The following is a 22,917-nucleotide window of genomic DNA, read 5'->3' on the forward strand; positions in this document are numbered from 1 at the left end:
CAGGTGTGTGACAGCATCGCACGGCGTGTCACGTTTGTAGTCACGCTTTGTCAGTGTCGCGTATCCTCTTGTTGACGGCGAAGCAAGTGACTGCTCTACATCGTCCTCGCTACTCTTCTTGACTGCCTTTGCACCCTCTCTCGGGCTTTTATTCAAAGGAGCAGAATATCAACGATGATGGACTCTCCAAAGCGCTCCGCTTCGCCATCTTCATCCTCAGATCCGAAGCGTATCAAGCTAACCGTCCAGCCACAAAACCAAGGCGTTTCATCCGTAGATCCCGAAAATGCTCCCGGAAAACGTAGTGAGCTCGAACCCATCCAAAGCGGAGAGCTTGGGAACCTCCCCAACTATCCTGAATCGAAGCCTGGCCTCGAAAACGGTGGCAAAACGAAGGTCCAGGGAGAAGGGGAAGAGGACCCTCCCGACGTAGAAATGGGTGACGGGAACGAAGAGGAGGGGGAGTCGGGTGAAGAAAACGACGACGAGGATCCGGCGCAGCTTGAAGCTAATAGGCAAAGACTCGAAGAACAGGCGCGCAAATATCTCGCGGCTCAGACTCACGAGGTTATCATCCCCTCGTATTCTGCTTGGTTTGACATGTCCAAGATACATCCTGTCGAGCGACGTGCTCTTCCTGAGTTCTTCAACTCTCGTAACAGATCAAAAACGCCGGCGATCTACAAGGACTATCGCGACTTTATGATCAACACCTACCGCCTCAGACCAACCGAATATCTCACTGTCACCGCGTGCCGTCGGAACTTGGCAGGAGATGTGTGCGCCATCATGCGTGTTCACGCTTTTCTTGAACAGTGGGGTTTGATCAACTACCAGGTAAGTCAACTAGGATGGCTTATGGGCGATGCTGACCTAAAAAATACTCGCTCAGATCGACCCCGAAGCGCGGCCAGCCACGCTGGCTCCTCCATTTACAGGACACTTCCGCGTTATCCTTGATACCCCTCGTGGACTACAGTCACTGCATCCGGGAACGCGTCCTTCCCAACACCCGTCCGTCAATGGTGTTTCAAAACCTCTCTCAGCAGCTCCCGCCTCCCTCGAGCTGCGTTCTAACATCTACCAGACTTCTTCAAAATCGTCACGGCCTATTGGCGAAGCCGAAGCTAACACCCTTGCCAACGGAGCCTCCGCCCCAAATGGCATCTCTGGCCGAAGCGTTGCAACGGTGACCTACAAGTGCGACACCTGCGGCGTCGATTGCACAGCAGTTCGGTATCACTCGCTCAAGGTCAAGGACTTCGAGCTGTGCCAGCCATGCTACCTCGACGGACGGTTCCCCTCGACGATGTTCAGCGGAGACTTCGTCAAGCTGACCAGCGGGGTGGGTGCGGGTGGGAACGCGCACGGCGCCGGGAGTGGGGACGCGTGGACAGATCAGGAGCTTCTGCTGCTGCTGGAGGGCGTGGAAATGTACGACGACGACTGGTCCGCGATCGAGGAGCACGTCGGCTCGCGCTCTGCCCAGCAATGTATCCGCAAGTTCTTGGAGCTTCCGATCGAAGACCCGTATCTGTCGAGCGAGGGCGAGATGGGCGCGCTCCGCTACGCACGGGTACCCTTCGAGCAAGCGGACAACCCGGTGATGAGCGTCGTGGCATTTTTGGCAGGGGTCGTCGGGCCCGGCGTCGCCGCGGAGGCCGCCAAGACAGCGCTTCACGAGCTGACGAACAAGGACGAGGACGAGAAGCCCGTGGTAGAGCAGGAGAAAGACGGTAAGAAAGACCAGGAGGCCGATGACAAGATGGACGAGGACGCGCCAGCCGAAGTACCGGCCCACGCAGCCTCCTCGAGCAACGCAGGTTCACCCGCCCCATCCGCAAAGCCGCCGTCCGAATCCGCCGTCTCCGGCATCCCGCACTCCAAAGTCGTCCGCGCGGCGAACCTCGCGCTCAAGTCGTCCGCCAAAGCCGCCGCCGCGCTCGCCGACGCCGAGGAGACGCAGGTCCGCTCAGCGCTCGCGGCGGTGATCAAGCTCACGCTAACGAAGCTCGAGCTGAAGATGGCGCAGTTCGAGGAGCTCGAGGACCTGCTCGAGGAAGAGCGCCGGTCGCTCGAGATCACGCGCGTCGCGCTCGTCACCGAGCGCCTTGGGCTGCAGCGCACCCTGGAATCTGTGAATGTCGAGCTGGGCAAGCACGCCACCGCCATCGCCGCTGGAAACATGAACGGAAACACCGCTGGCATGGCCGCCGCAGTTTCACAAGCAAGCCTCGGCACGACAGGGCAAGGGACGCGAGCGAGCGAAGTGCAGGGGGGCGCGCCGACAGAGGGCGACATGGGTCCACTCAGCGGTGGCAACGTTGCGGCACTGTCCTGATTATTGTGGTTTTGTCTTCCTTTTGTCAGTTGGACGTTTTGATCGCTGCCGCTGTGTTCCTACTGTTTTTGTTTTTGTTTTGCCTCGTATTATACATTATATCTCTAGCTGTAAGACTTGCCCAACGTCCTATCTATGCGCGATTGCAAAATCTGGAGTTGTACGTTGTGCGAAAAAAAAATACTGTGATCGCAGAATCAGAAACACCGTCTACGAGGTTGCTGTGGTAGTGAAAGAGATACGCTAAGGTTACAGTACGATGACGCTGGTACAGATGTGAGGTGGTGTGGGGTATAGAGTTGTGAGCCTGAAAAAGTAGGGTATACGGCTGTGTAGTAGTAGTGTGTGATGCAGTTACGAGCGAGTCCCCAACTGTCCATAGGAAATATAGATAAACATGGTCCTGCCCGGAAGAAACAACCGAGCGTCCCTCCAACGTCCCGAGTCAACGAGTTCAAACTATGTACCCCCGCCCTACATCGTGCATGTGCATAACGGAGCCGGACCCGTGGCCATGCTCCAACGCAGGCGAATGCAACTCGTCCAGCCTCCAGCCGTCCCTCAGCCTCTGATACACGGACCGGAACGTCGACACCGCGCCCTTCTCCTGGACCATCAGCATCGTGCACCCGTACGAGCTCGAGCCCACGCCCGCGCCGTAGGGGCCTCGCTTCGGGGGTGACAGCAGCCCGTGCACGGCGCCCAAATGGGACGGTCCAGACGGGGGCACGAACTCGATCCGGAAGCGGGCGTGCTTCTGCACGAGCGTCCCGGTGACGTGATCGTACGCGTCCTCGACCCTGCACCGCAGCATGCCGTCGTCCACGCTCACGGAGACCCCGATAGTGGCGAGCAGGCGCTTGGCTTCGGCCCGCGCCGCGGCGGGCTCATCGAGAGAGTGCAGTGCGAAAGTCTGGGCCTTCCAGTTGAAGAGGTTGGAGAACCAGCCTTTGAATTCGCCGACGCCGACGGAGGGGGTAGTAAGGCGGGCCGACGTTGAATTCGACGAGAGCGTGGGGACGCCGGCGGAAGACTTTCTCATGGTCGTGGATATCGTAGAGAGGTCTATAGTAGCTGCTAGGCGAGAAAAAGGGCAATCACCGGCAATCAGTAACTGCCTCTTTCACGGTGAAGAGAACAAAACGGCACGTACGTCTGCTTTTTCTGTCCTTCGCCGTTCGCGCACGATGCAGCTGGCCAGCACCTCCTGATACATTCCCCATGTCTTTACCCAAGCCCTCGCCGTATGCGCCCCTCACAATCATGGGGAAATCGTCCGTACGCGACGTCTTCTTGCTCGGCAACATCGGAGCGGGAGCATGGTCCGTGTTTTCCTTGTCGCTGCTCCAGCCTGAGACCTCGTTCATTCCTTCGAGCGAGTATGGACCCGACGGCGTCACGTCCATGGCTGTGGATTCGTAACCTTGATGAGAGCGATGGGAGCGCTGCGCAGGCTGATGATGTTGATATTGCTCCTGCATAGACTCGGAGCGAGCCTGAAGCTGAGCGCGAGAGTATGCAGCGTTGAGAACATTCATCCGGCCCGCAATATCGTCTATCGTTCGCTGAAGGGTAGTATCAGAGATACGCGGGGCGCTGATAGGCGGGAGCGTCGGCGCGGGTATCGGCGTAAGCATGCCCATGAAGTCAGGGGCAGGCGACGACGAGGTGGGAGAAGGGGAACCGGGCGTAGACATGCGCAAAAACGAGCGCGGGCCCGGGGGAGTGATGGGGGACGGATGGGCCAAGACCGCAGGGGGGGATTGTGGCGCAGGGATGGGAAGATAGTCGGGTAGGGAGCGCTGGTACTGCGGGTTGGCACCGGCACCGAAGCCACGATCGGGGAGGTGGGTGTAGCGGGCGTTGGTTATTTCGGAGTGCAAGTGTCTGTCATAGTATGTCGACCTTCCAGAATCGTGCATGGACTGAGATAGCTTCTCCGGTTGGTTGCGCGGACGGAGGAAATCCGCCGAGGGTGTGGAGATTGGGCGCGGGCGGTGTCCGCGAGGGCCGGCGGGAGACGTCGGGCGCGAGCGACGAGTCGGTGACGCGTTTCCAACGTACTCTGCGCGTGCGGTGCCAGGTCCCGTGTCCCCGCGCATCATCCGCGAGGATGCGAGACTGATCGAATTCGTGTCAACGCTGAGCGAGCGCGGCTTCTTCGAGAGCGGTGAGACGTATAGCCTAGTGATTGCCTTTTCACCCAGGGTGCTCATGTGCTCGTCTACGTCCATGAAGATGCCGTCTTCCTCAAACGTCTTCTCGCGGTGCTTCTGGAGGAGGAAGTAGAACGCCTTGGCGAGCGTGCCCTGGCCCGCGGGGCTGAGCAGGTCGGACTTGACCTGTTCCGCCTCTGCGAGACGGCCCCATACGACGCAAAGGTACTCGAGTACGTCTTTATCTATGTGTTCAGGGGACCGCAGCGGGCGCGCAAGCTCCGCCACAGAGGGGGCGGGGACGTAGACGACACCCGGCGTGGGGTTCGCCAGCCAAGGGTGGGCAAGGATCTCAGGCATCTAGGTCACCGTTGAGCGGTTCGCATTCGCAGCAAAACACAGGTGTAGAGCTCACGGTGATTCTCCTGGAAACGTCCACGACGAGCATTCGGGACACGAGGTCCTTAGCCTGGGGGTCAACCCACGCCGGCATCTCGTACTTACCCGTCTTGACCTTGCTGAGCAAGCTGCGCACGTTCTTGTCATCAAACGGCAGCCGCCCTGTGAGGAGCGCGAAGAGGATGACGCCACAGCTCCATATGTCCGTCGCAGTGCCCTCGTACTTAAGCCCGTGCACGATCTCGGGGCTCGCGTAGTGCGGGCTCCCGCAGCTCGTCTCGAGCTCCGAGTGCGGCGGCGCGAACGCGGCCATGCCCCAGTCCGCGATCTTGATGAGCGGCGGGTCGAGCGAATGAATGAGGATGTTCTCCGGCTTGAGGTCGCGGTGGATGATCGAGAACGCGTGCGCGTAGTTGAGGCCGTACACGATCTGCTTGAAGTACGCGAGCGCCTCGAGCGGGGCGAGCTTCCCGCGGTTGACGAGGAAGTCGAAGAGCTCGCCGCCCTCGACGTACTCGAGGATGAGATACAGCTCGCGCTCGCCCTCATACACGTCGTATATGCGCATGATGTTCGGGTGGTTCATGAGCTTCATCATCACGATCTCGCGGTCGATCCCGAGGCGCTGCTTGTCGGACTTGGCCTGGCGGGTGCGCAGCGACGTGTGCGAGTTGAACGCGAACTCGAGCGGGAGCACCTTCACGGCCGCGAGCTGGCCCGTGCGGCGGTGTTTGGCGATTTTGACGTGCCCGCTCGCGCCCTTGCCGACGCACTCGCCGATAATCCACGGCCCGACGTACTTCGCGTCCTCGGGGTACTCGAAAGCGCCGTGGCCTGCGGCGGCCTTCTCCTTTTGCCAGCGGGTGCCGTGGCGGGCGGCGTAGAGCACTGGAGGGGCGCGGGGAGGGCTGGGGGGCATTATGTTCGTGATGTGGGTAGAAATAGAAAGATATAGAGTAAGATAAATGTGCCCGGAGATACAATATGTGGGCGGGAAGAGGAGACGAGCGGGCGTGAACGGTTCGTGGAGAAGGTCGAGGTGAAGAACAAGAACCCGTCCCCGGTCCAAACGGTGGGGACCCCGCTGACGTAATGTGTAAGAACGCTTGTGGCCGTGCGAAAAACGTCGCCCTTTCATCGCAGCGCAGCTTTCACGGATTCTACGCGGGCCACGAGCACGAAACGTCGTAATCAGAATATATTCCATCGATAGTCACAGCGAGAACAAAGGTCGACTCTGACCGTGATCTTCGCACCGTAGATTATTACCCCAGCCTCAGAAGGATCGTACGACCCATGGCCTGATACCTGAAACACACGTCGTGGTCCGCAACAGTGCCTGGTGGCAATGAAAGAACAACAAGCCCAAAGGCAGTAGTAATACAAGGGCATGTGCCAAGGTGAGCGTGGCGGCCACCGGTGATTCTGGGGTCAATGAGCGTCTGGGGGAAGAGTGCGTGCGGGCGTCAAACATGCATTCGCACCAGAACGGGTGTATCAGACATCGCCTGAGCAGCGTCTCACCTGTTAAGTCATAAGGCTTGCCCCCTCGCATCGTGCATCAAGACCTAAGGGTGATTTCCGAGGTGTTGTACGAGTGCCGGTCCGATGGCTGACATTCGAAGGCTCGTTGCATGTGCACCTGAGCTGATGTTTTGCAAGAAGCGATCAGCACAGGTCGCCCAACATCGCGACAGTCATATCCGCGGCCAGACTGGCGCTGATGGGCAGCTGTTCATAGCAATCATGTCCTGTGGTCAACTGCAGACCGCTTTCACGGGCAGACCTGGAGATCCAAACACAACATCATGCATCAGTGTTGGAAAGGCTCATGTCAGGCAAGAAAAAAAAAAGAGAACGCACTGATTTTTTTTGTTGCAGTACCACGAGAGCAGCCGAGTGATGGTTGCATCGTCGGACATAGAACGCGCCTCTAGAGCCTAGCCAAGAGCGACGCAGCGTATCTAGGAGGGAGAGAGAAATGAGCAGAATATAATCCGTGTCGCTGTGGACACGTGACCGCGTCGGGAATTTACGTTTCGCGCTCGTCGATGACGACAAGTACTGTTAAGGGATGATATCGAACATGCAGGGCGACGAGGAGAGTGTGAGCAGATGCAATACTAGCAGGGAGCAGAAGGACGGGGGGATGGAGCGGGAGGCGGTGCTGGAGGAGTGTGGGAGCGAAGACGGGAAGCGGAGGCCGAGATAGCGTGGAAAGAGGAGCATCATCTCCGTCACTCTCGCAGCCCCTTCCCCGTCCTCCACCAGCAGGCTAGCCATCATCAACGCTCGTCGCCGTCGCCGTCGCTCTCGTCGTCGTCGCCGTCGTTGCCAACAATGCTCTCCAAAGCCTTGCTTCCCGCCCTCCTCTCCCTCTCCCTCCACCCCGCCTTCGCCCGTGCCTACTCGTGGGCTTTCGACAACTCTCCGACCCAGTGCGAAGACCTCTCGCTCTCCATCTCCGGCTCCGGTGGACAGGCCCCATACACCCTCCTCATCGTCCCCACCGGCCCCAGCCCCCTCGCCAACAACATCGAGGCCCGCACGATCCAGTCCATCCCCTTCAACTCCTCCACCTCCCTCAAATTCAAACTCGCCTATCCCGCAAACTCCTCTTTCGTCGCAGTCGTGAGTACCCTCACTCGTTCGCTCGCTCCACGCCCCCGCGTAGCCCATGCACTACACCCGCACCCCGTTATTCGCGTCGTTAACCTCCGTCGTCCGTCGCGCAGGTCAGTGATGCGAGTGGCTTCGGCACCGGCGGAACGAGTATCGCTGCGACCGTCCAAAATTCCGCAGACACCTCCTGCTACGACTCCACCAAAGACGTCGCCGGGCCCTGGGTCTTCAGTACCGACCCCACCGGCGGCCTCACCCAGTGCGAGTCCGTCCGCCTCTACTGGAACTCGGCCCTCACAAACGGGTAGCTATCCCCGCCTCCGCCTTCTTCTTCCGCACCCGCTGAACCCGTCACTTTTTTTTGCACTTGTGTCCCGCGCTTAATTACAAACGACTCTAGAACCGTGAGCTTCGTCGGCGTCATCCCCGGAGGACAATCTTTCAGCATCCCTAATTCGACCCTTTCCACCAACTCGCTCACTGGCACTGGCTTCAACTGGACGGTCGATGTCCGCGCCAGCACAACCATGCTCGTCGTCGCGGGAGACGACAGAGGCATCGGCGTCGGCGGCAGCGCCCAGTATACGATCGGGTACGCGACGAGCAGCGCGAGTAACTGTCTGACGGATAACTCGCCGTCGTCTACGGCCGGCGACCCTGCGGGTGGGAGCTACCCCACGAGCACGAACGGCTCTGGTACGGGCGGGAGCAGCAGTAGTAGTGGGTGCGCCCCTTCTTTTACTCTTTCTCCTTACCCCAGTCACGAACGATGCCGTGATCTTTATTTTCACCAGCGGCAGCCACACAGGTGCCATCGTCGGTAAGCTTTTATATCTAAACTAACAACCCTGCACTCCTTACCCGCTGCCCTACTAGGCGGCGTCGTCGGCGGCATCGCGGCCCTTATCGTCGGCATCCTCCTCGGCCTCTTCTGCCTCAAACGCCGCCGCTCCGAGATCCACACGAAAGAGCGCCCCGTCGACCTCCTGCAAGACCACGACGACACCCCGCCGCACCCCGCCGCCGAGCTCCCGCAGTACTACGCCCCGGACCCATTTCTCGTCCCGGACCCCACCATCGCCGCGACCTCCGACGCCGGCTCGACGCACCCCGACGAGGGCCTCGGCGCGAGCGGCTCGCAGCGCCCGACGTCGTACACCGAGTCGGACATCCTAATGCGGCCCGGCACGCCCGGCCACCGCTCGATGGCGAGCATGTCGACGAACACGCGCAAGGGCGGGCTGCCGCCACCGCAGATGCGGCCGGTGAACTTCATCCAGCACGACGACGCGGGCCCGTCGGCGCCGCCTGCGCACGAGGGAGAGGAGGAGCCGGAGACGATCGAGCTGCCGCCCGCGTATACGAATTTGCGGACGTAGGTGGGTGGGGTCAGGTGGGGTCGGAGACGACGGGGACGATGGGATGCGCTGGGTGGACGGCGTGGCAAGGGCAGGTGTGCTGGAGGCAGTGAACTGCGGAGCTGCGCGGTGCGGTGCGATTGTGCACCTCTATAGCGCGATGGACTTTCGATAATGTTCGAGCGGTGCGGTGCGGTGGGACGCGATAGGGCGCGGTGGCGCGCGAGGACGCGCAGTGCGAAAAACGGACGATGCGCACTCGCGCAGCGGCGTGTACAAAGCGACGCGCACGGCCGGTCGACTCCAATGTGCAATATTCGATGACGAAGAGGGCGGGGCCGGAACGACGGAAAATCCTAATCGCGGGCAGCGGCAGCCTGGCTCCACATCTTACTTACTACCCACCCGAGCCATCTTTGGCTTTCTTACCTTCTTTTCTGTCGCGTGCTGTTGCTCTGTTCTGTTCTGCTCCTATCCTATTCGTGTTCGCGTCGTTCCAAGCAAGTCCTCTCATTCGCTGCGCTTATTCTTTTTTTCTTTTATTTTTGACCGATTATTCTACGCATCGCATTTACCGCTAGGATCTGGGTCCCTCATTCCCCTCCCCCTTTCATCCGAAGCCGCGGACATCGTACCGCGTTCGCCGACACCGTCATCTGGCATCTGTACGATATATACTATACCACCACTCGAGACACGCTCTTCTTATAGCCGTTGACTCTGACTTTTTCTTATCTCCACATTCACCGTAGCCGGCCGCCCGACCCTCGACATTTGCTTTGCTTTTCTCGGTTTCGACGCCGACTCGCGGAGTAACATCATACTTGTACATACGTGCAACTGTTTATTTATCCGACATTTCCATATCCTCCGACCGTTTGTGGAATCGTGTCTTCGTTTCGTTCCGATTGATTCATTTTCGTTATTTTATTATTTCGGCTTCGGACGCTCCATTCGCGCTTTCTCTTGTCTGTTTTTACCGTTCATTCACCATTAACTTGTCAGCTGCCCATCACCCGCTCGCCCGCCATGTCATCCGTCTCTTCGTTAATTCACTTCCATTTCATTCCCCTTTGAGTTCCTTCCCCGTGTGTTTCGCACTGCTCATCACGCCGTACGCGTTCGCACCCCCGTATAGTGCTTGTCCCGATGCCAAACTCCATGTCATGCATTCTTCGCTTTCCCGCTCGCAAGTTCACGAAAAAGATGATGACGATGACGATGATGACGATGGAGACGACGACAGCTGTGGGGTACCTCGCCACTGACGCTCATGCGGGCCCGCGGGGCAGTCATCGTGCCACCTATCATACTGACTTGTTCATCAGCCCGTCATCGGGTCCGTGCCCGTGGCCCCAGCACCGTGTCTCTCGACTGTCGAGGGAACGCAAAATCCAAACCGGTGCGATGCACGGCCCAGCGCCACATGCTCGCTCGCTGCGAAAGGCGATGCTGCTGCGGCGATGGCGAGGGACCCGCGCCCCCGTTTCGGGGACCGCTCGGACGGGTAAAAGCCTGGCAGCTCGAGCTCAAGGCGCATGATGCACGATGCCCTGCTGATCAGCGGTCCGAGCAAGCTCCGACGCGCGCGAGCGGCGGCTCCAAGTCCAGTGTGTTCTCTCATGGCCCCTTGTCTTACGTCTTGTGCGCCGCCTTGATCCTCCGCGACGAGGCAGCGCAATGGCATCGATATGCAAGTACGTATTATATCGGCAACGCAAGGCGAGGAAAGCTCCGCAGGCGGAAGCCCTTCGACGCAAGGGGGAGGGGGGCCTTGTATCAGCTAGTGGCCTTGCTATTGCTGCTTCGGGGTCAGGACGTGCGAAGGCCGCCTGCTTTACTTGGGTTGATCAGATACCCAAGCACAGAAGAACGCCTAAGAGAACCGTCGTTGTAGATATCGAAGTAGCCCCTTCGAGAGACTTCTCCTGGGTTCTCTGGCGCGCATACGGTGGAGCATGTGTGGGAAGAGCCAGGAGTCCCCTGGGAGCCTCCCCCAGGAATCGCAGATTCCCACGGCGCCCACCGGTGAACAAAATATCGGAGAAACTGACCGAAGAACACCGTTTTAGCTGCCGCGCGCAGTGAACGTGTCCACATACTTATACATGTGTGCGAACTTCCTGCTATCGCCGAAGAAACGAAGATCTCAGGGTTGCTACGCGTACTAGCTGAGACTCGGGAGATAAACGAGACAAAACAAACGGTCAACAATAGACTTACAGCGGACAAATCGAGCAGTTCGTGAAGGAAAGGGGTCGTGACAAGAGCGAGCATCAGCTGTGGCAAGAGAGAACGGGCGGATCGATCGATCACAATTATGTGGACACAGAGATGAGGTAGCACAGAGGAACGGGAGATCAAGAACTCGATGGAAGCGGAACAATACAGGGTCACACAGTAAAACAACAAGATATACACACAATATTGAACACGTGAAACTAACCGTTCGACGGCCTGAATGATCGATGGTTCAGCACTCGCTCGCTACCTTGTGGGGAGAACACTTACACCAGTCCATATTAATCATACACATACCAGCTCCCTAGCAGAGGTTTAGACGGGCGAGGCCTCGGCTCTCGCGGACGCATTACGGGACAATCCCCTCAAGAACGAAGGCCGAGGGAACCCTCTCGATGATGGACTCTCCACGATCGCGGCGGGCGGGGAAGCGGGAGCAGGTGCGGAGGAGCCAAATTCCAGAGGGTGTCCGCCGTCAGTGGAAGTGGATGCTCGCTTTCCATACTTATCGGACGAAGCAGGCGGCGTGGTGGTGATGCGAAGAAGAGACGTGTATGCTGTCATTAAAAGCGCAACGTCGGGGTCAGTCCGACGGCAGATGAATGAAAGAACGAGGGTGGGCTGGTACTCACGCTGGCGACATACAGGACAGAACCATCCTTTGGCGCGACGCTTCCTGCGCGGATTCTGCGGGACAGGGGCAATAGGCTGGACAGCAATAGGGACAGGCGCTGGCGCCGCACCCTCCACTGGTTCACCGTTCGCAGCCCCTTCACTACCGGTGACAGTGACGTTGGCATCCGTGCCATCAGCTGCGCCCTCAGCAGCCGCATTAGCCTCCCCACCAGCTGGTGCAGACTCTGAAGCCGGGTCGGATTCGGAATGCGTGATGGTTCCTCCAGCGCCAAACTCAATCATGTTCACGGCACATTCCTTGCACGCGACCAGATGTCTGCACGGCAACAGGACGACTTCCCGAGGCGAGCTCAGACATAACAGACACTCCGATGAAGGCTCATCTTCGTGCGTGGGTACGGGAGGGGCAATCGGCGGATAAGTATGGGTCTGCGTCAAGGTCGGGGACGGTAGTGCGGGTACTGGAGGCGTGGTGTTGTGAGAAGACGAGGAAGAGAGGCCGTAGATCTCTTGCAGGTGGAATGTATGCGGCCCGATAGTAGCTTCCCGTTTGACTACCTTCACAACCCAAGGCCTGGTATCGTCCTGGTCACTCGGTGTTGCTGCCCCCAGTCGCACTACGTGCAGGTATGTGCTCTGCTCGTTTGCCGAGCTGAGTTCGATACCTTGCTCATCAAGAGCGACCAACCTGATGAGCACCCTCACCCCTTCCTCGCTCTCCTTGGATTCTGACACCGCTTTCTCCGTCGTCTCACTAGCCGGAGAGTTCGCCTCGACGTCCATTACTGTCAGCGCAGGCCCGGAAACCGAGCCCCCGTGTGTGCGTTTCCGGAAATGAATTCCCGTAAAACGCCGTTTGCGTTCATGTCGGGCGTCCGGAGCAGGCTCCGATGTCGTTGTCGAATTGGTAGGCTGTTGTTCAGGAATAGTGGGTGGGATTGTTGGCTTGGCGACGTCCTGCGACGGCTCTGACATCTCCGATGCACCGGTGCGATGCTCGAACCGTCCGAGCTCGAGCGTTGCTCCGTCCTCTAGCTTCAGAAGCCTGCCGAATCCCCCCTCGAAAGTAGAATCGAAGACCGTCAGACGGGAAGTAGCATCGTCGGGTTTCTGCTCAGGGGATAAGATGACATCAACGTAAATACCGCATTTGGGCGCATCGCAGTCGTACTCGAACTCAAGGGCATGGTGGTGGTGGGAATCCGGGTGGGAAGGGTCGTCGGATGGATTCAGCTCCAATGGCGAGAGCTTTAAAGTGGGGCGTTTGAGATTAACCAAGGCTTGAAGTGTCGTCGTCGGTTGGATCGCCTACCACAACAAGATATACTTATGTAGCCAACAGAAGAGTAAATCGAAAGCGCACCTCCTTGCTTTTCTCAATCCAGTTCTTTACTATCTCTGGCGTGAGCTCATCCGTCTTCGCTTTCTCAGCGACTTTAGAAGCCCAGTCAGGGCCGGGACTGACGATCCCGATGTTGGGCCCGAACAGTGTGTCCTGCTTCTTGTCCTTGGCCAACTCGTTCACATTGTTCATATTGATGACGATGGTGCCGCCAGTGCCAGCCTCGGTGGAGGCCATATTCGTTGCTTGGCGAGAAGTGTTAGTGTCAGGTGTTGCTACAAACGGAGCGACACGGAGTCGGCGAGTCCTGTTCCAAGTTGAGAATTGACTCGAGTCTGAGCACGACGTGGACGATGTCAAGAGCGGTGTGAGTGGATAACGAGGGGGCTGCTACTTACACCAAGTGGCGATCGTGGACATGGTGGGGAAAGGGGTACGACGATGGCTGCGGACTCATACTGATTTTATAAGCAGTTCTCACATCCCGACAGCGATTGTTCATGTGAAACACAACACGCATTGCTTCCGTTCCCGCACCGGTCTGATCATCTTTCGCACAGCTCTCGCTCAAAATATCTGCGTGGAAACCGCAGAAAATGTCTGCATGAATGCATAAGGGTTGCGGGAGCCGTGTCATAACATGCATGTGGGTGCTAGGTGCAAGGAGAATGCGAGGATAATAGAACAAAAGACAGAGTAGTAAGCTTAAGCGATCAACTTCACGACACCCCCCGCTGCCTTGATTTTCGCCCTGCGAAACGTCAGTATATTGACACAACAATAGAAAAAAACAATTAGATGTACGCACTCTGCTCTTGACGAGACGAATCTTGCTTTTACAATGATAGGAAGATTCGGCAGCCTGTCACCATCGTAAGTTAACGCCGTCCAATTATGGGACATTCACAAGGGTGAGGCTCACAAGCCATTGCCCAAAACCTTCGTGTACCCATGACGGGTGATATCGACAACGGGAACCACTTCCGAGTCCGCCGTCAGCCCCTCCTTGTGCTCTTTGGGTACAAGCGTCCAGAGCTTGTCCACATTGATGATGGACGTGAAGTCCTTGTTGGCGGTGTAGTGGTAGTACCGCATACCAACCTTACCGAAGTAACCAGGATGATACTTATCGAAGTTGGTACTATATTTTACGACCAAAAACAAGGGGAGATGCGTTGATGAGCAGAGAGGAAGATCAAAGTAGGCTGCAGACGCACCGGTGATGGTGCTGACCACCAGCGAGACCACGACCTCCAGGATGCTTGCGGTGCTTTCCAACACGTCCGTGACCGGCCGAGACGTGGCCGCGGTGCTTGCGAGTCTTCGACAAATGGGTCGGCATTTTCTGTAGTTCCAACGCGCAATCAGCACTAATCCTGCACCAGCATGACCGCATCCGCCCGTCGCGTCGCGCATCCACCACTCATATCAGCCCATTTTTTCCGGAGAAAACCAGTTCCCCGTGGAATGCGACATGGTGAATCGAACGAACAGAGTTTCTGGACTGGAGAACGACAGGACGTGTACTGACCTTGAGGAGAGTTGGCGATTATCGGGGCCGCCACTTGTTTTGCTTTCAGATGGGGAGGCAGATTTCAAGCGGAGATTCAAATTGACTCGAACTTCTCGCCACCTTGTGCAAACTTCGTCGCTGTCGTTTCCTCGTCTCCAACCCAGCTCTAGGTCAGTGTCCCTATTCTGCGTCTTCCTTTCGAGTTGGTCGGCGATGATGTGGCATCGAATGCCTTTATTTATTGTCAATGACTCCCTATGATCTCACAATGTGTCCTGAGCTTCCCAACTCCCACTCGCAACGCGTCTTTTGAGCAACGCTGACAACCATATTTTCACAGTGCTAGTCACAATCTTACCTTGGTTGAGGTGTGTCTCCTTCTTTACATGCTTAGACCTTCTACCAAATCTGTCAATCCGCCGAATGCTCTGCATAATGGCGACAACATATTCAGTTCTGCTTATGATACATCGTCCCCGTCTTCCCTGCATCGGTATCCATACTCATCAGTCATTTCAACCAATTCTGGTGCAGACCTGTGGCTTTGATTTGAAAATATGAACGCCCCGAGCAGATATGAACTCTTCGTGCTGGAAGAAGGCGAAAAGCCGTGCGTGATCTAGCACTAACGCGTGCTCAACGCGTCACCTTACGGTGCGTCCTCTGTTGTGGCTTTAGTGTTGAGATCGTCGAGGACACGAAAATCCCAAATGCTGCGACCATCAAGATCGTCAAGCAGGACCATACTCTAGCCAACTTGATCCGCGCGTATGTCATCTTCTGTTACGAGCAACTGCCCGCTCTCTCGCCGTTGCACGACACTAAGTATTGACGTCAATATTCCTGCTCCTCATAGTCAGCTGCTCGCCACCCCTGAGGTCCTCTTCGCAGGATACAAAGTTCCTCATCCTTTGCACCCATACTTCATCTTGAAGATCCAAACCGACGGCACCATCACCCCCACCGCAGTCCTTGAAAAAGCCTGCACGAAGCTCATAGGCACTCTCGCATCCCTAGAGACACAGTTCAAACGAGAATTCAGCTATAAAGAGGTTGAAGGTGCGGTTCCAGAGGATGTATATGGTGCCCCGACGGCTACTTGGGCCGGAGCCAGAGATTACATGGATTTATAGATGTTGTCGCTTTATGCTACCACACCGGACAGTTGTCGTTTTTGGTTTCGTCCCCGCGTATGTTTACGGGCGACAATTAATTATTCATGTATTCTAGATATTTTCTCATCCGTATCTCGATATTTTCCAAGATGCGTCGGCGTGGAGCTAGATAAAAAGCCAACCTTGCTTCCAGCTTGGGAACCACTTGTATATTGGCACAGTTGGGCGGTTGTAATTAATTGCCTCCCCTCTTGAACGCCAACCTAGCTTTAGACCTTGCTGCCCTTTTTACTAACTGTGCCTCCCTGATCCGCTTCTTTTCCTGAGTCGAGCTGATCGCACCACCCTCCTCTTCTTCCCGCTCACTTTCCCTCATATACGCGTCGATGCAATCTTCCATCCTGGCCTGCACTTCGTCCTCGGACCTCGCACTATCAACTTGCCATTCGAGATCGAAGCTCCATCCGGCACGGTGGGGCGAAGAAGGGGAGTCGATAGACAACGGCACGGGCGCGGATGCATAAGCAAGAGCGCCCTCTTCGCGCCACCACCTGACAAACCATCCTGCAGCGCGCTGGACGTCCGACATTCCCCCCTTTTTGAGCATCCCCAATCTCTGGGCCAGAAGTTCCAGAAATGCGTCGATGTCCACCGTCGGCGGAGTAGCGGGTGGTAGGAGGGGGAGGTATGCCGGGGCTATTTATCAAACCATCAATCAGCCTTCTCCTTCGGGCAGAACCGAGACCGCAGAAGACGAAGAATGGTCGCACCTTCCGAGTTCAGCATGTTGAGCCGGTAGAGCAAGTACGTTGCCAGCGCCTCGATATCGTACAGCCCTTCCTTGATACCCGCTGTTCCAAATAGCCATCAGCTCACTAACTTGGTCGCGCCTCGCGGGTAAATGCCTACCGATCAATGCCAACTTGACGCCCCTTTCAGCGCCTTTCTCGCCACGGCCGAAGAACGGTAACATCACGCCAGGGGTATCAAAGGCATAGACTAGCGGGTCACTGGATAACTTCAAACGGGTAGACAATGCCCTCGTAAGGCCAGGATGTGCCGAGGTACGAAGAGCCTTCGGTGTTGCTGCAGATATAAAACGTTGTCAGAGTATGAGGCAAGAGGCGAGAGGCAGCTCACGTCCTGGTATCCCGACATTCCTCAAGGCATTGAGCAGAGTTGATTTGCCGACGTTAGGCATGCCTACGACCAAGATGTTCAGCTCGGGAACGTGGGAGTGATTCTGTGCTATATCTGTACAATATCAAGATGAACTCAGCCGCTAGTGCCCTAGTAACGAAGATGAGTTGATGGGCGGATGACATACTTACGAGCAAATTGCTCAGAGACTTGATGTCCCGTGCGTTATTCCAAGACGCAAAGAGAGTATGTTGATCTGGAAACTTAGAAGACATGGCTTTTCGAAACGGCTGTAAGTATCAGGCATCAGAACTTGTCAGTCATAGCTTTCCTCAGATAGAAAGGGGTCCGGACTTCAATGCCCCATTCTGGCACAAGGTCGCGCTTGCTGAAGACGACAACACGCTCACAGACCTGGCTTGCGGCCTGCTGTGGAGAAGGCGCGACACGCACGCGCTCGGCACGCCATCTTTGTAATGCACCTATCAAAAGATGAGCGGTCAGTATGGGCAATTGATAACATTCCGAGGGGACAGAAGATCTAGACAGTGTCGTAGGGTGTAGAGCCTCTTCTCGGGAAGCAGTTGAAGGACCGGACAATGGGGATGAAGTCAAAATGGAAACCGACCACGTTCCCAGCAGATATACGGCATGATGATCTATTATGGAGTCGCCCCGGGTCCCATGCACGCAACGTGTATTAACGGAGATGAAAATCAAGTAAGAGGTCTATCGACTTTGGGGGACTTCTACCTCCCCCTTCCCAGCCCCAAAGTGCGCGCATGAAACGTGTGCGAGGCATCGAGAAAGCACAAAGAATAGCCAGCGCGACAAATAAAAGAAACAAAGCAGTCTAACGAAGTGGTACTAACGCACCTTCAAATTTTCGATTGATGCTTGTGAGAGGTAGCCGGGCATCCCGAAGCTCAAGCACGACATCCGTGCGCATCAACAACGCGGGCAGCATGCGAGCAAATTGAGTCATATGCCCCGGGTACCATGATTGCGGTGCCGGCAGGGCTGGAAAAGGGATGTGCGACAAGACCATGATTGTCCAGACACGCTTTGACGATCGCGAGTCGTGTTTCAAAAGGAACCTGGATCAAGGTGCTGCAGCGATCCGCTGTCAAGCCACTCGGTCGGAGTTCTGTGAGGTAAACAAAAGAGCCGACGTACGTCTTTCAGGATTCGCGAAGGCACGCCACTCCAATAAGCGCCGAACGTTATAGAACCCTCGGTCGAAGGCTTCGCGACTCGTGGCGCAGTAGCCCTGCAAAAGATCGATTGAGCTGCAAGCGAGAATACCTAGCATCAGAAGCAAGGCTAATTAGCGATGTAAATACCTTGTGGACGGGAGATCTATTCAGGATATGCGATGGTGCAAAGGGCGCTTGTTCGAAATGATTTCGTCCAGCTATAACGACGCCGACGTATGGAATGGAAAGGTCGAAGAAGGCTCTCGAATGGCAAACGCGCTGAGATCGCGGAGCTTACACGCCATAGGCGATGACGGGCACATATGCTGCACCGTGTGAAACGTTAGCGAGCATCATGCGCCGTCGGGCGGCGCTGTTATCATCCAAACGTCCGCATTCACAGCAACTTTAAAGACAGAATGTCGATCATGACGCCCATTTATTCCTCCATACATGAATCAAAGATGTAATATTCTACTTTCAGACCGCCACAGCACCATAGCCAGTAAAGACGCAAACGAGAGGAACAGCGACATCAACAAATCGAGGAAAATATGCAAAGGAATATACGGATGCATGGGAGTGAATGGAATACAAGGTATGATGTTCGAAACTAGAAGACAGAGGTAAAGAAGAGCTGTTGGATGAAACTAAACGATATAGAGAGACAAAATAAAGACATATATCAGCGATACCGGATATGAGCGAGGAGGAACGCATAGGATGAAACCACGGCAGAACGGACACATGCCAAAGAGATGATAGGCCGGGGAACCCCACGCGGAGGGATTCGCGCGGTCTACAAAGGCTTTGTGGCCTTGGAGATCCTCTCTATAAAAGAAATGAGAACCCAGCCGTCAGATCGTTGTAAACGCGACGCACAAATTTAGACCCAACCGTCCTGCCCAAGCCCAATAGCGTCAAAATTCTTTCCACTCCGGGTCCTGCGCTCGTGCAGTACCGTCACCGCATCCAGGTTGATCAACTTCTCCGACGGTGGCGGAGAACCCTCAACCCAGCCCTTCCAGCCCTTGCGCGCTGCGGCACGCTTCTTCCGCGGGCGCGGCTCCGGCGGCGGTGTCGTGAAGGACATGTCTCTTGAGTGGTCCATGTCTTCGTCTTCGTATGGTGTGTGTGGCCGTTTGGACGACGTGCGCGACGTGCTGGAAGAGATAGATGGGCCCGGTGTTGTGGGCGGCGACGATGGCATTGGTGGTGGGGTGACGGATACAGAACGCTGCATGCTGGCAATGTGGAGAACGGGCCGTGCACCCCACGAGGTCGACGGCTCAGGCAGCGGGAGGATGGGATGCACGTTGACGTGCATGGGCGTTGGTGTCGCGACCGACTCGACGACGGGGAGCACAGGACTCTCTCGCGGCTTAAGCAAAGCCTTGGCCCTTTTCTTTTCCTTATCGCGTTCCTTCTTCTCCCTCCTCTTCTCCCGCTTCGCCTCGTCGGTCTCCTCTAGCTCCTTATTTATCGGCACGCCGTTCAAGAGGCTAGTCAATACATCGCGCGGAGGACGCGGGTCGAATTGGCCGGCAAGGACAGACGTAGCGGTGCGACGCTGACGTTTGTAGGGTGGAAGGTTTGATGAGAGCTGCGCGAACATAACGGCCATGGAGATGGAGAATGGCAGGGGGAGGGGAGGGGTAGGGAGGGGATAGATGGTGGAGCGTGGAGGGTTGAAGCCGAGCTGTTGTACTTTTACGGTATCTCGACACCTGCCACAAGTAAATAATAAACAAAGCACACGTGCCTCGCTTCTTCACCCCAACCACCACGCGAATATCAGAACACAGTCCGCCTGTCTTCCGCGCCCTTTCCTTTCTTTGTCTGACTTTTGTTCCTGGCCGCTAGCAGCAACGATCTCGTAACAATCAACCTAATCTGTGGCCCCATCCACCCTCGTTCCATATCAAACATGCCTAGCTCTCCACTTTTCTTACGTGCCCCCTCGTGTCCCCCATGCGAGTCCTGGCCTCCCCTTTTCCGGGAAACCGCTTCTCGATAGAGCCCGTCTCGCTATTTCTGTCACCGCTGATTGGGGATACGGGCCAGGCCTAGCCTTCTTGGGGTCCCGCGCATCGACGCTTCTGCGCAGACAGAGCGGAGCTCACTCGGGCCTTCCACACGCTCTGCTGGCTTGCGGCCCCCTCGCACTCCGCGTCACCGCAAGTCCTTTTCTACTTTTGTTTCCCCCGCAAGGCCAGGGCTGGACAACAATCATCTTTCAGCCGCTTTTGTTGCCACAAGCTTCGGCAGTCTCCACTAAGTGATGGGCGCTCGGCGCCCCCAGGCGGAACAGAACGTTCCGTGGGACCTTCTTTTCGACTCCTGTTGGGTTACTCTCTGCGGTATCCATATTTCCCACACAGCTGTCGCCATCGGCGCACCCCGCACAACAGTCCTTTATTGAAACGCTCCCTGCATTCCTATCAAAATCCCAGGCCCATCTCTTGTCCGCTGATGAGGAAGCTTTTATCGGATTGCACGCGCCATCTACGCAGGACCTGTGTCCCTAGCCTGTTGGATCGATGAAGTGTCGACATTCCTGGATCCGTGCTAGTTGTGAGTCAGCATCACATCTAAACTTTCGTATCATTCATCCTGGCAGGCTTCTTCTGCTAGAATTCCTCACGGGAATCCCCCTCCAGCACCGCCCCGTTTCGCCGGACTCGTGGGCGATGTTCGATGATCATTGTCGGACCCCGGCGACCCTGGCTGGGCATGCCGTTGCGCCGTTGAGCTAGGCCATCGTGTGGACACCTGTATTGTTCGCCGTGGCACGCCGCGTCGTGGCATAATATAGTCCGCCGAAGAACGTACCTGTCATTCGTCCGTCAATAAAGTCCCCCCGACATTGCCTGCATTCTCAACGGTAGAAAATGTCGCTAGCACACGGCGCAATAGCCTGCCCTTTCTGAAGAGACACCATTCATGGCACATCAACGACCTGTGTGATCGTGACCCACAGCCCGTGCCGTGGTGAGCGAGTCCCCGTTGTGACTCGCTGACTTGCATTAAGCGCCCATTCGACGCGCTTCCATTGCACTCTTGCCCCATGCGTGAGCTTTGCCGCTTATGAATTTCCAGTGAATCGGACAAGACGTTCCCATGCGCACGATGAGTCGCAGCTCCAATGGCGTGGCTGCATGCGGCCAGACGCAGAGTCACGTGATGAGCGGCTTCGCGGCAGAGATGTAAGCTGTAGACACGCATAAGTCCACGATTACGAGCCCCCACGCTAAGAAGAGAATAGCTCTATCACCAGAGGGACCTTACAGACCGCGTGAGCTCGACAAAAAAATAATGAGATCGCCAAAAATTTCCCGCTAGCTGATTTGAACAACTGACCTCGTCATCCCAGGAAGAGCGTTGGAATCGCTCGCAGGGTACTAGTGACGCGCTCTACCAACTGAGCTAAGAGGGATACATTGAGTCCAGCTGCTAACTGTATATATAAGCGTTCTTGTAGGCCATTGTAACCTGACAATCTTCCCTGCGATCAACTGTGATCTGTATCACTTCCGAGCCGCGCTATTAGCCAGGGAGCGCAACTCGACAGCTCCCCACAGGATAGCCTCTCGGGATCAATCCTTATAATGAAGATGAAGATAGTTGTGCACTCGACAGTACTACACAGCAAACGCCAAAGACCAGGCGCAGGAGCTCGAGTGTCGTCTGGCAGATACTAACCTCATCCTTCGAGCTTCCAAAAGTGACAGAGCTGCGTGCGTCGAGTGAGATGATAAATATACAAGACCGTCATCTCAACCTGCGGGCGTCCATCTCCCTCAATTCTCGACGATGACCCTGACAGCAAGCACACTATTTCCTTGCTTCTGCCTGAGACTTTCGGCAGCACGTTCTGTGCGCGTCATCGCAGGTCGTCGCGCCAATCGATCTAAATTCTGTGATCGCGGCCACAAAGCTCATATCTGACGCAGGACGTCCTCCCGCAAACTTCAGACCGCACGGCAATGGCACGTGCTGCCGGTTGAGCTCAGTAGGTATCGACATTGACCATAGACGCTTTCAGAAAAGTCGTCGCAATCAACGAATGAAAATTGGTACACCACTATTGCATCTTTCTCGCCATTGCGGCATATGCGACAGTACCCTGCCACCATGCCACCATGCCCAAACTCAACACCCCGTGTAACCCGCCCCACAAGATCTCTGGCGTGAATTTGTACCTAATAAACAGTCAGCGCTTCTCCTCATGCAAGGCAAGTGGGATGAACCGACCCCTCCGCGAGCTGTCCAAAGGAGTGTGGGATGAAGCGAGGCGCTTGGAAGAGGACCGTGGACACGATGCTGTGATGGACACAGAGTGCGATCGCGAGCGCACGTTTCCCGGGCAGGAACTCTGGACAAAATGTAAGGTCCCACACACGAGCTGGAAAGGCGTTCGACTTGCCAGGAAGGGAGTGCACCAAAAGGCAAGCGATGCATGTTGCCAAACTTAGAGCGGCGTAAAGCTTGATGTCAGTGAAGAAATGATGAATCAATTCACCCGACAGGCCGGCAATGTGGGCCAGTACGCACCTTGACAAACACCAAAGTGGTGTTGTTGAGCTCGAGGAAGGGCAAACCCTGAGGTGCCCATAGGCCCTGAATGGCTAATGGGATCTCCAGCGCAATGTGCAAAAGGAAAACGGCCGACCTATCCGGCGATCAAGTTAACACGAGTTGGGATACCAATTAATGTGCACATTACAAAGGGCTTTGGGCTGTTAGTTGCTGCGACATGGGTTTGGTAGGGAATGGAGGATCGTGAGACTTGTAGTTGACGGTGACCACTGTCAACGCGTGGGATCAAGAAGACAAGGCAGTGGGTACATACTAGGTA

General features: G+C 56.3%; 10 protein-coding genes across 10 annotated transcripts; 4 read left to right on the top strand and 6 right to left on the bottom strand.

The window, feature by feature from the left end:
- Positions 1-177: 177 nt before the first annotated feature.
- HETIRDRAFT_325076 (uncharacterized protein) lies at positions 178-2,341 on the top strand (the record flags this gene model as incomplete). The annotated part of the gene is made up of 3 exons (XM_009551698.1): positions 178-382; positions 455-837; positions 893-2,341. 3 exons carry the CDS (start codon positions 178-180, stop codon positions 2,339-2,341), a joined length of 2,037 nt encoding a protein of 678 aa, XP_009549993.1.
- A 2,258-nt stretch (positions 2,342-4,599) lies between these two features.
- On the bottom strand, positions 4,600-5,815 carry HETIRDRAFT_324951 (uncharacterized protein; the record flags this gene model as incomplete). Its single annotated transcript, XM_009551699.1, has 2 exons — positions 4,600-4,857; positions 4,913-5,815. Coding segments are annotated over 2 exons (1,161 nt in total), but the record flags the coding sequence as incomplete, so codon positions are not given.
- Positions 5,816-7,166: 1,351 nt separating this feature from the next.
- Positions 7,167-8,897, top strand: HETIRDRAFT_479158 (uncharacterized protein; the record flags this gene model as incomplete). The annotated part of the gene is made up of 5 exons (XM_009551700.1): positions 7,167-7,527; positions 7,632-7,822; positions 7,919-8,242; positions 8,313-8,338; positions 8,395-8,897. Exons 1-5 carry the CDS (start codon positions 7,237-7,239, stop codon positions 8,895-8,897), a joined length of 1,335 nt encoding a protein of 444 aa, XP_009549995.1. The 5' UTR covers positions 7,167-7,236.
- Positions 8,898-10,042: 1,145 nt separating this feature from the next.
- Positions 10,043-10,387, top strand: HETIRDRAFT_454057 (uncharacterized protein; the record flags this gene model as incomplete). Its single annotated transcript, XM_009551701.1, has 2 exons — positions 10,043-10,129; positions 10,205-10,387. The coding sequence occupies 2 exons, from the start codon at positions 10,043-10,045 to the stop codon at positions 10,385-10,387; spliced, it is 270 nt and encodes an 89-aa protein (XP_009549996.1).
- Positions 10,388-11,014: 627 nt separating this feature from the next.
- HETIRDRAFT_479161 (uncharacterized protein) lies at positions 11,015-13,287 on the bottom strand (the record flags this gene model as incomplete). Its single annotated transcript, XM_009551702.1, has 4 exons — positions 11,015-11,333; positions 11,388-11,674; positions 11,750-13,061; positions 13,117-13,287. The coding sequence occupies 3 exons, from the start codon at positions 13,285-13,287 to the stop codon at positions 11,433-11,435; spliced, it is 1,725 nt and encodes a 574-aa protein (XP_009549997.1). The 3' UTR covers positions 11,015-11,333; positions 11,388-11,432.
- Positions 13,288-13,781: 494 nt separating this feature from the next.
- HETIRDRAFT_479165 (uncharacterized protein) lies at positions 13,782-14,649 on the bottom strand. The gene is made up of 5 exons (XM_009551703.1): positions 14,627-14,649; positions 14,313-14,440; positions 14,018-14,236; positions 13,904-13,957; positions 13,782-13,846 (listed from the first exon to the last, which is right to left on the bottom strand). The coding sequence occupies exons 2-5, from the start codon at positions 14,435-14,437 to the stop codon at positions 13,801-13,803; spliced, it is 444 nt and encodes a 147-aa protein (XP_009549998.1). The 5' UTR covers positions 14,438-14,440; positions 14,627-14,649; the 3' UTR covers positions 13,782-13,800.
- A 516-nt stretch (positions 14,650-15,165) lies between these two features.
- HETIRDRAFT_107614 (uncharacterized protein) lies at positions 15,166-15,741 on the top strand (the record flags this gene model as incomplete). Its single annotated transcript, XM_009551704.1, has 3 exons — positions 15,166-15,218; positions 15,287-15,376; positions 15,465-15,741. 3 exons carry the CDS (start codon positions 15,166-15,168, stop codon positions 15,739-15,741), a joined length of 420 nt encoding a protein of 139 aa, XP_009549999.1.
- A 217-nt stretch (positions 15,742-15,958) lies between these two features.
- Positions 15,959-17,848, bottom strand: HETIRDRAFT_326144 (uncharacterized protein; the record flags this gene model as incomplete). The annotated part of the gene is made up of 7 exons (XM_009551705.1): positions 15,959-16,419; positions 16,494-16,574; positions 16,633-16,809; positions 16,864-16,977; positions 17,051-17,153; positions 17,218-17,345; positions 17,740-17,848. 7 exons carry the CDS (start codon positions 17,846-17,848, stop codon positions 15,959-15,961), a joined length of 1,173 nt encoding a protein of 390 aa, XP_009550000.1.
- A 634-nt stretch (positions 17,849-18,482) lies between these two features.
- Positions 18,483-19,734, bottom strand: HETIRDRAFT_411217 (uncharacterized protein). The gene is made up of 2 exons (XM_009551706.1): positions 18,942-19,734; positions 18,483-18,890 (listed from the first exon to the last, which is right to left on the bottom strand). The coding sequence occupies exon 1, from the start codon at positions 19,681-19,683 to the stop codon at positions 18,946-18,948; it is 738 nt and encodes a 245-aa protein (XP_009550001.1). The 5' UTR covers positions 19,684-19,734; the 3' UTR covers positions 18,483-18,890; positions 18,942-18,945.
- A 2,409-nt stretch (positions 19,735-22,143) lies between these two features.
- Positions 22,144-22,859, bottom strand: HETIRDRAFT_67367 (uncharacterized protein; the record flags this gene model as incomplete). Its single annotated transcript, XM_009551386.1, has 5 exons — positions 22,786-22,859; positions 22,614-22,731; positions 22,486-22,546; positions 22,314-22,434; positions 22,144-22,261 (listed from the first exon to the last, which is right to left on the bottom strand). The coding sequence occupies exons 1-5, from the start codon at positions 22,815-22,817 to the stop codon at positions 22,144-22,146; spliced, it is 450 nt and encodes a 149-aa protein (XP_009549681.1). The 5' UTR covers positions 22,818-22,859.
- Positions 22,860-22,917: the final 58 nt, after the last annotated feature.

Source organism: Heterobasidion irregulare (genome assembly GCF_000320585.1).
Source record: "Heterobasidion irregulare TC 32-1 unplaced genomic scaffold scaffold_09, whole genome shotgun sequence".
NCBI classification, from domain to species: domain Eukaryota; kingdom Fungi; phylum Basidiomycota; class Agaricomycetes; order Russulales; family Bondarzewiaceae; genus Heterobasidion; species Heterobasidion irregulare.